Source organism: Pelophylax lessonae, assembly GCF_965119305.1.
Source record: "Pelophylax lessonae genome assembly, chromosome: 5".
NCBI classification, from domain to species: Eukaryota; Metazoa; Chordata; class Amphibia; order Anura; family Ranidae; genus Pelophylax; species Pelophylax lessonae.
In genome coordinates this window covers 483821751-483837396 of record NC_138772.1, presented here as the reverse complement: position 1 = coordinate 483837396, position 15646 = coordinate 483821751, and the positions used below count along the sequence as shown (strand labels likewise).

The 15646-nt window shown below is 43.7% G+C and overlaps 1 protein-coding gene and 1 long non-coding RNA gene across 4 annotated transcripts in view; one reads left to right on the top strand and one right to left on the bottom strand.

The window, feature by feature from the left end:
• The window catches only part of LOC309555764, a 1250709-nt gene that overhangs the window by 1060365 nt on the left and 174698 nt on the right, over positions 1-15646 (top strand). The window lies entirely within an intron of this gene.
• VPS13B (vacuolar protein sorting 13 homolog B) overlaps positions 1-15646 on the bottom strand; it is a 1502642-nt gene that overhangs the window by 1485831 nt on the left and 1165 nt on the right. For all 3 annotated transcript variants that reach the window (XM_082257852.1, XM_082257851.1, XM_082257853.1), the window contains exon 2: positions 9918-10098. In XM_082257852.1, coding sequence (XP_082113978.1) covers positions 9918-10064 — 147 coding nt within the window. In that variant the 5' untranslated portion in view covers positions 10065-10098. The remainder of the gene's footprint in view (positions 1-9917; positions 10099-15646) is intronic.

Sequence of the window (15646 nt, the reverse complement as noted above, 5' to 3'; positions counted from 1 at the left end):
GGAGAGGGGGATGGAGAGTAGGAGGAATGGAGGGGGGGTGGAGAGGAGGGGGTGTATAAAGAGGAAGGGGGGAGGAGAAGGGGGTGGAGGTGTATGGAGAGGAAGGAAGGGAGGAAAGGAGGGGGTTTATGGAAAGGAAGGGGGGAGGAGAGGAGGGGTGGATGGAGAGGAAGGGGGAGGAGAGGAGGGGTGGATGGAGAGGAAGGGGGAGGAGAGGGGGGGGGAGAGAAGAGGTGGAGAGGATTCTCAATTAGTGTAGGCTGCAGAGTGCATGCTGGGAGTTGTAGCCCGTCATCCTAACAGCATGATGGAAGTGGAGCCCCTCAGAACCACTGCAGATGGCATGCTGGGCATTGCAGTCCCTCTGCCTCACTGCACAGGGCATGCTGGGCATTGCAGTCCATCTGCCTAACTGCACAGGGCATGCTGGGCATTGCAGTCAGTCTTCCTCACTGCAGAGGGCATGCTGGGCATTGCAGTTCCTCAGGATCACTGCAGAGGGCATGCTGAGCATTGCAGTTCCTCAGGATCACTGCAGAGGGCATGCTGGGCATTGCAGTTCCTCAGGATCACTGCGGTGGGCATGCTGGGCATTGCAGTCCATCTGCCTCACTTCAGAGGACATGCTGGGCATTGCAGTTCCTCAGGATCACTGCAGTGGGCATGCTGGGCATTGCAGTTCCTCAGGATCACTGTCATGGACATGCTGGGCATTGCAGTTTCAAAGGATCCCTACAGTGGGCATGCTGGGCATTGCTGTTCCTCAGGATCGCTACAGTGGGCATGCTGGGCATTGCAGTTCTTCAGGATCACTACAGTGGGCACGCTGGGCATTGCAGTCTGCCAGCTAAGTATCTTTAAACCCAAGGCAAGGCCATGCTGAGAGCTCCCCCATGGTACTTACTGCAGATGGTGAAGTTGTGAACAGTAGTCGGCTCCAGGCGGTGAGGGTCTATACTGGGTATATATACTTATAACAGGATGTCATAAGGCCCACTAACTGAGAAAATTCTCTTAGAGAGACCAATTGATTGCCTGGAAACATTGACGCTAAATCGGTCTATCTTTAGAAATTTTTCCCCTGGAAGAAAAAGCTTTCTCCACCAAGGCAATCTCGTACCCTAGGTATGAGACTCTCTGAGATAGAATCAGGCAGGATTTGTCTCGGTTGATCACCCAACCCAATGCCTGAAGATGATCCTGAACTTCTTTCAGCTCCGCTGCTAGTTGATCAGATCCAGCTATCAAAAGTTGATAGTCCAAATAAGGAATGATCGTGATCACTCTCAAAACGTAAGGGAGCCAAGACTTCTAGAATTTGCATCAAAATTCTTGGTGCCGAAGCTAGGCCTAATGGCAGAGCCTGACATTGGAAATGGCGTACCTCTGAGCCCATCTTGACTGCCAATCTTTGAAATTTTTAAAAAGTCCAGGTGAATCAGAATATGATGACACGCATCTCTGACATCCAGCGTGGCCATTAAACATTTCTGATACCGGATGTTTCTCACCGAAAAGATGGATTCCATCCAGAAGTGCTTGTATTTGAGAGATTTATTCAGGGGCTGGAGATTGGGGATCAAGTGAAACCTGGCTAATGGCTTTTACACCACAAAGACATGTGAATAAAATCCCTGCCAATGCTCTTCGTGTGGAACTTGGGTGAGGACTTTTTGGTCCAAAATATCTCCTATAGGTGACAAAGTGCATCCGCCTTTTCCCGATCTCTGGGTAGGCTTGTCACTAACAGCCTTGTAGGGGGAACTCCAGCCTGCAACCATTCTGAATAAGATCCAAAATGTACCTGCTGGAGGACAATGCCGCCTATTGAGGGAGAAAGTTCCCCAACCTTCCTCCCACCGGGAAACAGGAGTCATTTAGGCTTCACGGGTTTCTTAGGAGGATTGAATAGTATCCCTCTACCTCTGCCCTTGTGCCCCGTCCAATGCTTTTTTGGGCGGTTTTCCCCGTCGGGTTGCGCTTGCTGCCTCTGGCCACGAAAAGAACTGCAGTCGCTTGTTCTCCTTGTGGATTGCAGGAAGGCCTTTTTGTCCGCAGTGTGTTCTAGCCCTTCTTCTAGGCCTGTTCCAAAAAGATGATCCCCTGAAAAAGGGATACTGTAAAGGTGTAGTTTAGACGCTGAGTCCCCTGTCCATGTTTTTAGCAACACGGTTCGTCTGAATTCACCAATGCAGCGGATCTCACTGCCAACTTGACTGACTCTGCCGAGGTATCCACCAAATAACCAACAGCTTTGAAAAGCAGAGGGAATCATTTTAAAATCTGTCGTCTTGAGGTCCCAGCTGACAGGTGTGACTGAAGCTGGGAAAGCCAACACTCCAAATTTCTTGCAACGCAAGTTACTGTTAAGGCCAGTTTTAGGCTAATAGAGGTAGACTCCCAAGCTCTGCGAAGTAGAACATCACCCCTCTTGTCCATGGGATCTTTCAGAGCCCCCATATATCGAAGGCTAAGTCCGATTTTTTAGAGATCTTCGAGAGGGGTGCGTCCAGCTTTGGCACCTTATTCCAAGGTTGAGACGCATCTTCTTCAAAGGGGAACCTTCTTTTTAAGTCCCCAGAGAAAAAAGGCTTTCTTTCTGGGTTCTGCCATTCCAATTTAATGGAATCCACCAGAGTTATGGACTAGGAACACCCTCGACTTCTTAGCATGTGACCCTTCATACAATAGGTCATGCTTGGACAGCTGTACCTTTTCTTCATTGATCTCTAAGGTGTTGTAAATGGCTTTAAGTAGATCGTTAACATCATCAAGAAACATTTTGTATCTTGAGCCCTTCTCTATGAAACCTAAATGATTTAAAGGTTGAAGCAATTTTATCCTTGACTGATGTCAGAATTTTGTGACATGCGGTTACAGATTCGTCTTTTACCAGACTATTCACACAACTACGGCATAAGGGCTTTTCACACGCAGAGCTTAGCCTAGCCGCACAAACAGCACATTTTCTTTTGCGGGCCGTCACCTCAGTCGAATCCTGAGCTTTAACCTATGTTAAGACAGGAGACAAACAGCATTTGAGGCCTATCCCAATACACCACTGTGCAGGCTACAACCAAAAGAGTGCCCCTGACTGCTGAGACTATCCCAATAGCCCATAGGTCAGAAAAAGAAATAAAAAAACATCTCTCAGGTGCATGCAAAAGGGACCCAATCTCAGCTTACCTGAGAGGAGCTGGTGCCAGCTAAAGTCGTTTCTCGTGCCTGTGAGCTCACAGGGTTGTCCATGCCGTCTATCAGGTGGTCTTTTCACAGCTTTGCTGGATCACACCTGTACAGCACCAGTTTGGTGCCTACACCCCTTTAAATTAGGCCGGAACCATGAGCCTCCGGCGCTCAATGACGACGTCAATCTGCTGGCCCCACTGCCTATCCAGCTTCCTCTTTAACCACTTACGGACCGCCCACAGCATATATACTGTGGCAGGGTGGCCCGGCTGCGCAAAATCACGTACAGGTATGTGATTTTGTGCAGGGGTTCTCTGAGGCGTGAACGCGCCAGCGGAGCGCCGCTCGAGCTGTGATCAGACACAGCGGGAGCATATCAGCGGGTCCGGCGGCCACTGGCCACCCGTGATCATGCAGGTGAATGACCGAATGGCCATCTGCCTATGTAAACAGAGGCAGAGAGAGATCTTGTGTTTCAGCTAAGCTGAAACACAGATGTCTCTTTCCTCTAGCACATCCCTCCCCCACAAAGTTAGAAAGCATTCCCTAGGAGCACACTTAACCCCTTGATCACCCCTAGTGTTAACCCCTTCCCTGCCAGTGTAATTTATACAGTAAAAGTGCATTTTTTTTATCACTGATCACTGTATTGGTGTCACTGGTCCCCAAAAAGAGTCACTTAGTCAATGTTGCAGTCCCGCTAAAAAACGCTGATCACCGCAATTACTAGGAAAAACAATACAAAACATAAAAAAATATATATTTTTTCCAAAATGGTCAGTCTTTTTTTGTTCATAGCGCAAAAAATAAAAACCGCAGAGGTGATCAAATACCACCAAAAGAAAGCTCTGTTTGAGTGGGGGGTACAGCGTCGCACAAATGCACAATTGACAGTTAAAGCAACGTAGTCCCTTAACGCAACAAATTGGGCGTAAAATCTTCCAGAGCTGAGGTGTTTAACCAGGCTGGAAAGCACTGGCTCTGCCCCCGAAAGCAAGTGACACATGGAGGAAAACTCACACGGTGAAGCGCGCTGAGCTGGCTGTGACACATAGAAGGCCTGGGAGTCCATCAGCAACTCTCTCTCTCCAAGGCGGCAGAAAGCAGCAAAACCACAGCCCCACTCCACTTCACTAGGGAGGGATCGTGCGTGCAGGCAACAAAAGGTACAGCCTTAACTTTGCAGGGAAACTCCACCAGACAACCTCTGAGACCTAGAGCTCGAGCTCCCCAGGTTCCTTCACGTGCAACCTATCCTTCTGGAGGAAACACTAATACTGAGGTGTGGGCCTGGAGGACCGCCTTTTATTTTATTTGGGGTACGCGTTTCCTGTACGGAGGGAGGAGCCCTAGGTCTTAGAGGCTGTCCTGAAAGACGATTGAAGGAAAAAAAAAAAAAAAACGTTCACCTTTAGAAACCTTATCTTTTAACTCTGTGCTATACTCCTGTTTAAACTGTTATCATAAATAACTACTACCCTAGGTTTCCTGTTTCAAGGTGGTTCTTTTCTCTTGAACCATCCAATGGAGCCCCCCTTGCATGCAGGGACTCGAGTTGTGTCTCCCTACACTGTGAACATCAATTGAAAACACAAAGTCCTGTAACTTAGAATTGGAGGTGCACCGAATGGAAATTTTGGTGCCAAAACCGAAAATTCATGATGCACGTGGCCAAAAACTAAAAAATTACAGTTTTTAAAAAATATATCTATTTTTTATATATAAATTGTATTATTTTCAACTTTTTAATGTTATGAATTTAAATGAATATGAATTTAATGTCGGGCATTATTGGCACCTTTAGCGCAAGAAAAGCTCAAGGAATATGTATTCTTTTAAATTCTATGTATATCTTCACACCGGTCTATTTCACTTCTGTTGTGGGGTTAAAAATCCTGCTTGCTGCCTTTTTGGTCAGTTAAAAAAACTGCACCAAAAATGCATTTAGTCATTGAAATGCATTGGAAAACGCAGCAACAAAGCACCCGTGTTACGTTTTTGATGCAGTTTTTGAGTCAAATGACCTATGAAAAACACAATATAAGCACAGTGAATCTTGGTTCGCACTAATGCAATGCGATACAGGTGCGAGAGAAAAAAAAAAAGGGTCCTGCATCATTTTGGTGCGGATGCAATGCGATTTCAGCCATACAATATGTATGGATGAAATAGCACTGCACGGACATCACATGTGATGTCCAAAGAAATGCGGTGCGATTCCAGTGCAAATCACACGTGGTGTTTTCAGACCACATTTACGGCCCATTCCATGTGCAGTGGTGATGTGACTTTCATGCACGGGAGTGACATTGCCGCAGCCTAGCCATTTAAGCGGGCTAAGATGGAAGCATCGACAGAGCTATCATAGCACTGCACTGGAGGGCTCCGTTAACAGATAGGTCTGTCATAATGTGCTAGTACATTATGACTTAACCACTTGCCGACCGTTGCACGACTATTTACTGCGGCGGTCAGCCCCTCACAGGCAAAGCTACTTTGGTCTACGTCGCTAGCCTGTGAGGCATTAGGGAGCGAGCGCACGCCGGCGAAGGCGCGCTCCCGCTCGGTCACGGACCCCCCTGCGCGTGTGCCCGGCGGACCCGATGTCCGCCGGGCACTCGCGATTGTCCGTTACACCGGGAGAAAGGCAGACGGCTAATGTAAACAAAGCCGCCTGTCATTCATCCCTGTGTAAGAATGGAGATCATACAGTTCTGCTATGTAGGACCGTTGATCTCTGTTCTTACACCAGTAGCCACATCCAATCACAGTTAGAATCACGCCCCTAGGGACACACTTAACCCCTCCCTCTCAAAAAAGTTAACCCCTTCACTGCCCGTGTAATTTTTACAGTAACAGTGCATATGTATAGCACTGATTACTGTAGTAATGTCACTGGTAACCCCAAAAGTGTCAAAAATGTCAGTCAAGGGTCCGATCTGTCCGCCGCAATGTCCCAGTACCGCAAAAAAAAAAAAAAAAAACGCAGATCGCCATTACTCGTTAAAAAAAAAAACAACAACAAAAATGACAAAAATCTTCCCTTAGTTAGTAAACGCAATAACTTTTGCGCAAACCAAACAAAATACGCTTTTTGGGATTTTTTTTTTACCAAACATATGTAGCATAAAACAAATTGGCCTAAAATGTTAAAAAAAAATTGATTTTTACATTTTATGGGGGGGGGAATTTCATATAAAAAAAATAATGTGAAAAATATTGTTATTTTTGCAAAATTGACGCTCTTTTTTTGTTTATAGCGCATGATAAAAAAAAAAAAAAATCCCACAGGTGATCAAATACCACCAAAAGAAAGCTCTGTTTGTGGGAAAAAAAGGACGTCAAATTAGTTTAGGTACAGCGTCACACGGCCGCGCAATTGTCTGTTAAAGTCACGCAGTGCCGAATATCGCAAAATAGGCCCTGGTCAGGAAGGGGGTAAAATCCTCCTGGGCTTAAGTGGTTAAGGGGACCAGCTTTTATACTTTTCAGTCAGCAGCACCACAAGTTGTAAACTACAAAGTTGGGCTAACAGTTTACGGGGGAATGTTTCTTTTACTATGCTCAATGTGTTAAAATCTGCGGGTTTAATACTACCTTAACACTTTGTATCTTCGTGTCACTGTTTGTAATACAAACTAAGCTGCACCTAATGTGTGTGCTCGATTAAAACTCACCAGACTGTATATAACCTTACTGCAACTTCAGATTAAAAAGCATCCTTCCAATACATTTTGCCACTCTAAACTTTTCCCAAAAAATTCTGTGTGATCCAACGCATCAGCAGGGGTAACCTAAGTGCTTACTTGTAGATTCAAGGAAGGTTGGTGTGGAGAGCCAGTGACTGATATCCAGGTCAGCACCAAGCGGGTGAGAGACATGGTTCACGGCTGTTAGAGAGCACTGCAGCCAGTTGAATCTGACAAATATCACACGATTCACTAGTGCAGGTTTATGAACCACAACATATAAAAAGTGTATTGGAATGTGTTTTTTGTAGCCATTTAGGGCCGGTTCACACTAGAACGCAGTGCAGTAGAGGAGTGTTTCGCACACAATTTCCGCACCACACATGCTGCCTTTGTGAGAGATGCAAGTGCCATTAATAATGGCACCCCAAATGCATCTCATAAACACACTGCATTCATGGCAACTGAGCATTTGCAGTTTGGCGCAGTGCAATTTACAAAAGTAATGCTTGCACTACTTTATGCATGTTCCTGCGCGTTTGGTAGCCCTTTTAAAACGAATGGGCTATCAAAGCCAGCATGCAAGGAACGTGCGGGAACGCACATGTTCCAGTTTTAAACGACCCTTCATCAACTGGCATTTAAGTTATAACACCATATGGAATTATATTCTTACATTGCATTACAGTTTCACAATCTAGTGCAGTGGTTCTTAACCTTTCTTGAGTCATCAACTCCCTTTAGGAATCAGATAAAAGCTTTGGACCCCTATCCAGAAATATTCACGTAAACTTTGCATGCAATTAATTTATGCACTTTATTTAAATGTGACCACCAGCACTACTACTAATATTACTATTACTACTACATAAGGAATAGTACTTGCTATTATAAAGCGGCACAAGGTGGTGGTTGTGCAAAATAATGATACAAATGTAAATAGCAAACATGGGCCAACAGCAAGTGAAGAGACAATCACCACTTTAAACAGTGACAGAGGGTGCTTTTTCTTTTATTTCTTTCAATTAAAAATATTGATTGGGACAAGGGAGGAGAGCTGTATAGTGACTGTAAATGTTATTTTTTTTTTATCTGACCCTCACACCCCCTGAACCCCAACCATGAAACACTTATGGCGCATTTCCACTGAGCTTTCTGGTACGGTTCGGTACGGTACGCTATTTATGCCGTTTCCATTGTGAATGGTACCCTAATTCCGAACCGTACCACTTTTTGGTACCCTTTCGTTGGGGTACCAAGCACATTAGACCCGTACCAACTGGGTGGTGCTACACTCTGCAGAACTTTGATTGGTTGACAGAGAATCGTCTATCACAGCTTTCCTGCTGTGACCAGCTACACCACGCCCATCATGAAAAGGGAACTATTGGCAGTGGAAACGCAATGTGTACCGTACCGAACCGTACCGTACTGAACCGAACCGTACCGTACCGTACCACTCAGTGGAAACGAGGCATTAGAGGTCCATGGATCTCAGGTTAAGATTACCTGCAGTAGCGAGTTTGAGTCGAGCACAGATGTTGGGCACAGTTTTGTTTGCATTACTAATCAAATGCACATATTCGTCAGCACACCATGGATCATCAAATATGTCCAAATCTTTTACCTTAGAATGATCACATCACAAAAGACATGATGCACAATTTCAAAGCCATACAGGACCATGCCTGACGAAGGGGTCCTGCGTGGCTCCAAATTGTGATGTGATCTTTCTTCAATAAAATATTTGGACACCCCCCCCCCTTTCCCTTTTTGGGGTTTTTTTTTTGTGTTTGTGCTGGGTTTTTTTTTTTTTTTCTATGAATGTATAAAAGTAGAAAAAAGATAGGGTGGGAAGAGGTTGTGCTATTTTAGTTATGTTATGAAGATTATGCTACGCGAGATAGCGGGAGTAGATAGATTTAGTTGTAAGATAAGATAGGACATGGAGCCCGGACCACTGGGTATTTGTGTTCTAATTGCCTATGAAAGAAATTATTTTTGTCTTTATCTATTTTTCCTGTTAATTGCATGATTATGTCATTTTCTTTTTGTACAACCTTACTCAAACCATGGGTGTCCAACCTTTTGTCTTCTCTGGGCCACATTGAGTGTAGAGAAATTTTGTCGGGCCGCATATAAAATATATACTAAAGTTAAGGTATACAAGTAATAAAACGCCGCTTTGCCCTTCCGTGCTAAAGCCCACCCCCCCCCAGCACTAATTTAACACAACTAGAGGACGATCCCCTCCGAGGCAGCCTCTGTGGCCTTGCCCCCGACTCGACTTCCTTCCTCCCAGGCAAAAAAAAAAAAATGTCAGGGGGCAGTGGGCCGCATTGCCTGCGGTTCCGGGCCGCAGGTTGGACATGCCTGCTTTAAACCCTTAATAAAAATTTATAATTGAAAAAAAAAAAAAAATTATATATATATATATATATATATATATATATATATATATATATATATATATATATATATATATATTTGGACGTATTTGCCGATTCGTGGTGTGCTGGGGAACATGTGCATTTTATCTGTGATGTCTCCAGTTGCACCTGGTTGTTCCTGCAGCACCCGTTACTCCTAAAGCTTTACCCAGGAAAGTGTGCGATGGTAATATCGATACTACTTTGTTGGCAGTACTGTGGTGTGAAGATACAGCACTGAAAAGATACAAGGTTTTGGAGGTTTCTTCCAAAAGACTTTATTTTGACAGAAAAGAGAATTAGATTTTATTTAGAAACAAGTTTTTATTTATTTATTTATTTATTTTTTTTAACAGATACATGGTATTTTCACAGCCCATAAATGGTAAATCATCATTGTGCTAAACCTATATAATTATTTACATTATATTAGGTGTTTTTACACTCACAAGGAGCTATCTTGCTGACTGTGTATACATGAACAGAACAGCACAGCATTTTGGTTTAAAGTTTATGTTCATCTAAAGATGGGCAATGAAAGCAGGTTAAATAAAAGTTAAAAAATTGCTGACTCGAGTAAAGCCGATTTAATTCCATAAAAATAACGTACCTGTTCCAGAACATCCAGTTTCAGTTCCAGCTTACTAAGGACAACATCTCCACCCCAGAGGGACAGCTGTAAGTCAGAAGGCTTCAAATTCTTTATGTAGCGGTTCACATAGCTCATTAAAATCGGAGTCACATAGGACTCCAACATTGTTGGACAAATCCAGCTGTAGGCACTCCTTCACCTTTAGGAAAAATGAAAAATATTATATTTGTGTAAATTGACGACGCTATATGCACTCACAAAATTGAGTACACCCCTCACATTTTTGTAAATATTTTATTATATCTTTTCATGTGACAACACTGAAGAAATGACACTTTGCTATAATGTAAAGTAGTGAGTGTACAGCTTGTATAACAGTGTACATTTCTGTCCCCTCAAAATAACTCAACACACAGCCATTAACCACTTTAAGGCCCCGTTCACACTGGGGCGACGCTACTTTGCCGGGCGACCTCATAGGTCGCGGCGCGACCTCGGAGCGGCCGGCACGGACTTCATAACATTGAAGTCAATGCAGGTCGCTCCGGGTTGCCCCAAAGAAGCTCCGGACCCTTTTTCTAAGTCGGAGCGACTTGTGTCGCTCCTATTAGAACGGGTCCACAGCTTCTCTATGGAAGGTGACCTACGGTGACCTGTCAGGCGACCAGGTCGCCTGACAGGTCGCCCCAGTGTGAACGGGGGGCTAAGACCAAGCCTATTTTTGACACTTGGTGTTTACAAGCTAAAATAATTTTTTTTTTTTGCTAGAAAACTACTTAGAACCCCCAAACATTATATATAAATATTTTTTTTTAGCAGAGACCCTAGAGAATAAAATGTAGATCATTTAAATATTTTTTATCACACCGTATTTGCACAGCGGCCTTCCAAATGCAATTTTTTTGGGAAAAATTCACGTTTTTTAATTAAAAAATAAGAAAAAACAGTAAAGTTAGCCCAATTTTTTTTCCATAATGTGAAAGATAATGTTACGCTGAGTAAATAGATACCCAACATGTCATGCAGAATGGCGACAAACTTTGGTACTTAAAAATCCCATAGGGGACATTTTAAAAATTTCTATAGGTTACCAGCTTAGAGTTACAGAGGAGATACATGGCTCAAATTATTTCTCTCGCTCTAACGATCGCGGCGATACCTCACATGTATGGTTTGAACACCATTTACATATGTTGGCGGGACTTCCGTATGCGCTTCTGCGCGCGAGCTAACATAAAAAAAAAAATGTGATCATTTTTATTCCTATTTCAAGGAATGTAAACATCCCTTGTAATAGAAATAGGCATGACAGGTCCTCTTTATTGTGAGATCTGGGGTCAAAAAGACCTCAGACCTTACAACTACACTAAAAAAGGAAAGAAAAAAAAATTGGCCCTTTAAACCGATTGCTAGGCACCGAAGTTTGACATCACTCTGGTCCTCCAAGACCATAGAGTAGAGTGGAGGGCCATCTTGCCCTCACTCGACTTCCTGTCTCAGAGGATTCGGGACCGCATAGTTTTCCCCTGCTGCCGGCGGGTCCGGTAAGTGGGGAAAACAGCCGGGATGCGGTGAGGTGGGGGCACCTCTTCCGCCGCACCGTAAAGCTGATTCCACAGCGAATCCGCTGCTGGGATCACCCTTATCTGAAAGCCAATCGCCTGCTGTTTATAAAAATGACTGGGGTTATGGCAACTATCTGGTATTTAGCGTCAAATGAGCGACATATATAGTCATTAGGCGGTCGGTAAGTGGTTAAAGAGGAACTGCAGTCTGCTCACAAAATTTGTAATAAAAACATATTTGCCATTCTGAAGCTTCCCTCCAACCATTTTGCATATTATTTTATATGTACTGGGATTCTGTACTTGCCAAATATGCTGCAGATATCTCCCTCCACTAAGTCTGGCTGCAGACATTTTAACTGTGGGCAGCTGAAGCTGCTTCCTGTTCACTTCCTGGATTTACACAGGCACACACATACATTATATATATAAAACCACTGCTCAAATAGTCATGGATCTCTGCAGTCTCCTGTTATCTTTGCCCTCATCCGGCCCCTTCCAGCTCCGCAGCTCTCAATGGCTTTCCTATTATCTCCTGTCATCTCTTCCCTCATCCGACCCCTAACAGCTCTGCAGCTCTCATTGGCTTTCCTATGACTAATCCCTCCTCCCTTGCTGGCAAACTCTCACGAGTGTGAGAAAGAAAGAACCGTGCATGAGGTCATTAGCCTAGGCTAGTCATGACGAGCCTTGTCACCCCAGATGTTTTGGAACTTCATTTCCCAGGTAGCTCATTCACTCTGTAGTGTAGTTGAGCATCATGGGAAATTTAGTTCCAAAACATCTGGAGTGCCAAGGTTTGCCATCACTGGCCTAGGCTAATGACCAGACAAGAAAAAGGAAGTGGGCTGTATAAGTTATTTTAAAAAATGACTGAAGATCCTCTTTAGAGTGGATGTAAACCCTCAAATATCCCCAGTGAAGTGAACAGCCTCAGATGATACACAGAGCTTTATTTGTGGATCTTCTGTCTTCAGCTGTTTAGAAAGTGAACGTGTTAGAATATTTTCTTCCTGTTCTAGCACTGGGTGTGGAGTCTTGGCATACACTGTGTGACTGCTGATTGGAGTAAAGAGTAAAGGCACACAACCCCCACACCCCAAGAAGAGGAAGGAAGAAACATGCAGAGATGTGCTGTGAATAGACCGGCTCTCTGCTAATCTCTCTCTATGCCCCCGGACACAAATTCCAGCTGCTTTTATCTCCTTTGTCAGAAGTTATCATGCTAATAACAGAGGAAAGGAGCAGAAGAAAGACACTGACTTAGGGCCTTGGAGAGAGACTAGTAAACACTACAGATATATGTGCCCAGGTCAAATGCCATGAATTGGGTTTACATCCACTTTAATCATTGTGATCATGATTAAGCTCCAAGGGATGGAGTGAAACATATTGGGGGCATAGCCTGGCTGGAGTCCAGGCTGGAGCTGCCATTTATCTCACTTTATCACACATAGCGTAGTTTCACTCTAGTGGCTAGAATATTGATTTGTTCTAGAAACTTTACTGAAACTTCACACACATGTATAAATTGTGCCAGTACACACAGTACATGTATAAATTGTGCCAGTACACCCAGTACATGTATAAATTGTGCCAGTACACCCAGTACATGTATAAATTGTGCCAGTACACACAGTACATGTATAAATTGTGCCAGTACACACAGTACATGTATAAATTGTGCCAGTTTTGCACAGGTTTGAGTTTTTTCTTTTCTTGCATGCCCCTAAACGCTGCTTTAGGATATGCATCTAAATGCCACAATGTACATGGACACATTTGTTAATATTGTGCAGCATTCAGGTGCATAAAAAACAAAAAATTGCTTCTATGGACTAGTTTACACTAGCATTGCTCTCAGAAGAGTGATCTGCATCCAGATCGCTCTTCAGAGAGCATTTGACAAGTTGTGTGGAAGCGTCCTATCATCTTCTTACTGCCTACTTTAACCCCCTAAGGGACCATTCACCCTAAAAAGTGGTACAGGAAACCCACATTCCATGTGCATACCCCACACTGCATTCAAAGGGCACTGCCCTATCTATCTGCAGAGGGTGTCAGTGCAATGTTAACCACTTGCCAACTGTATAACTTACATATGCCGTGGCAAAGTGGCACTGCTGTGCTGGATCACATACCTAGTATGCACACTGACATTTCTGGGAAGAGGGCCTGCATGCGCACCGCCACCATTAGCCCATTCCCACTAGGATTATACACAGCAGGAGCTGATCCGCCGATACCACAGACTCGATGTCCGCCGATACCACAGACTCGATGTCTGCCAGCACCCTCTGATCCTTCGATACTGAAGGAGAATGGCAGTCTGCCTATGTAAACAACGCAGATAGCCGTTCTGTCAGTAGGGAAAGCATTGATCCCGTGTTTCCTCAAAGCAGGGACATGGATCCATGCCTTCCCCTAGTAAAAGCAGCACACATAGTAAACAAACACTAGTTAGGCACACAGTTAACCCTTTGATCGCCCCTGATGTTACCCCCCCCGCTCCCTGCCAATGTCATTAGTCAGTGACAGTGCAAAATTTTTGTACTGATTACTGTATTAGTATCATTGGTCCCCAAAAAAAGTCAAAAGTGTCAGTAAGTGTCAGACTGTCCACTGCAATATGGCAGTTCCAAAATAAGTTGCTGATCGCCGCCAATACTAGAAAAAATTATAATTAATTATGGGATTAATATCCCATAGTTTGTAGATGCTTTAACGCAAACCAATCAATATACACTTATTAGGAATTTTTTTTTACCAAAAATGTGTAGCAGAATACATATTGGCCTAAAATGATAAAGAAATTTGATTTTTTACATTTTTATATTGGATAGGTTTTATAGCAGAAAGAAATATTGTTTGTTTTTCAAAATTGTCGTTTTTTTGGCTTATAGTACAAAAAAAATAAAAAAAAATAAGAGGTGATCAAATACCACAAAAAGAAAGCTTTATTTGTTGGTAAAAAAGGACATACATTTTAATTGGGTACAGCATTGCATGACTGCACAATTGTCAGGTAAAGAAACATGGTGCTGTATCACAAAAAATGGCCTGGTTATCAAAGGGGGTAAAAGTTCCAGAGGACCAGTGGTTAATTACATGCAAATGACATGCAATGCATTTGCTCACACTGGATTGCATGGTACAAAAGTCCCATGCGATCCGGTTGCAGTACGTATACAAAACAAATAAATGCATGCACTACTTTTGGAGCGCTGCGATTTCAGCCCATGAAAATCGCACTACACAGAACTGTATGTGAATTGTGCAGGAGCACACACTGCATTCTTGCACGATTGCTAGCCCCTAGGCCCCATTCACACCTGAGTCTAGTGAAAACACGTGTTTTTGTGTGCATTTGGATACCATTTATTCGTAACTACCAAAGCGGTAACCCCGAGCGTGACTCGGGGTGGGTTTTTTTCATGCTAGGATCGGTATCCCCGAGTCACGCTCGGGGTAGATGTGCAGAGCCTGCAGCAGGGGTTCCTTACCTTCTCCTGGCGATCCAGCGATGATCTCCCATTGCTGTGATCGCCACCGAGATCCCCGCCGCGCCGTCCGTCGCTCTGATGACTTCCTGGTTCCGTTCCCTGCAGCAGCAATGGTGCATGGGAGCGGAACTAGGGAGGGAAATTCAAATGTTGCACCAACACAAACACATAAAAAGGAGGTAATACAATGTAATCTGAGAGGATTACACTGTATCACCTTAGTATCAGAAAAATATAAAATATTATAAATTGTAAATTATATTATATATTATATATATATATATATATTATAATATTTATATTTTATAATATATTTTTTTAATATTTATATATATATTATAAATATCAAAAAATTGTACCGTTTTTGGTACATAATTCCTGACATAATCATACCGCCTGGGAGGTTAAACTGATTTTAGAGTGTAGCTTTTATTTTATTTTTAAATTACAAACATTTTATACTTCCCTCCTCTGCGCAGTTGGTTTTGCACAGAGCAGCCCAGATCCTCCTCTTCTCGGGTCCCTCTTTGCTGCTGCTAGCCCCTCCCACCTGTCAAGTGCCCTCACAGCAAGCAACTTGCTATGGGGCCACCGGAGCTGAGCTGCAGCTCCGTGTGTCCATTCAGACACAGAGCTGCCATTCGCCCCCGCCCCTTTCTCTCCTGATTGGCTAACTGAC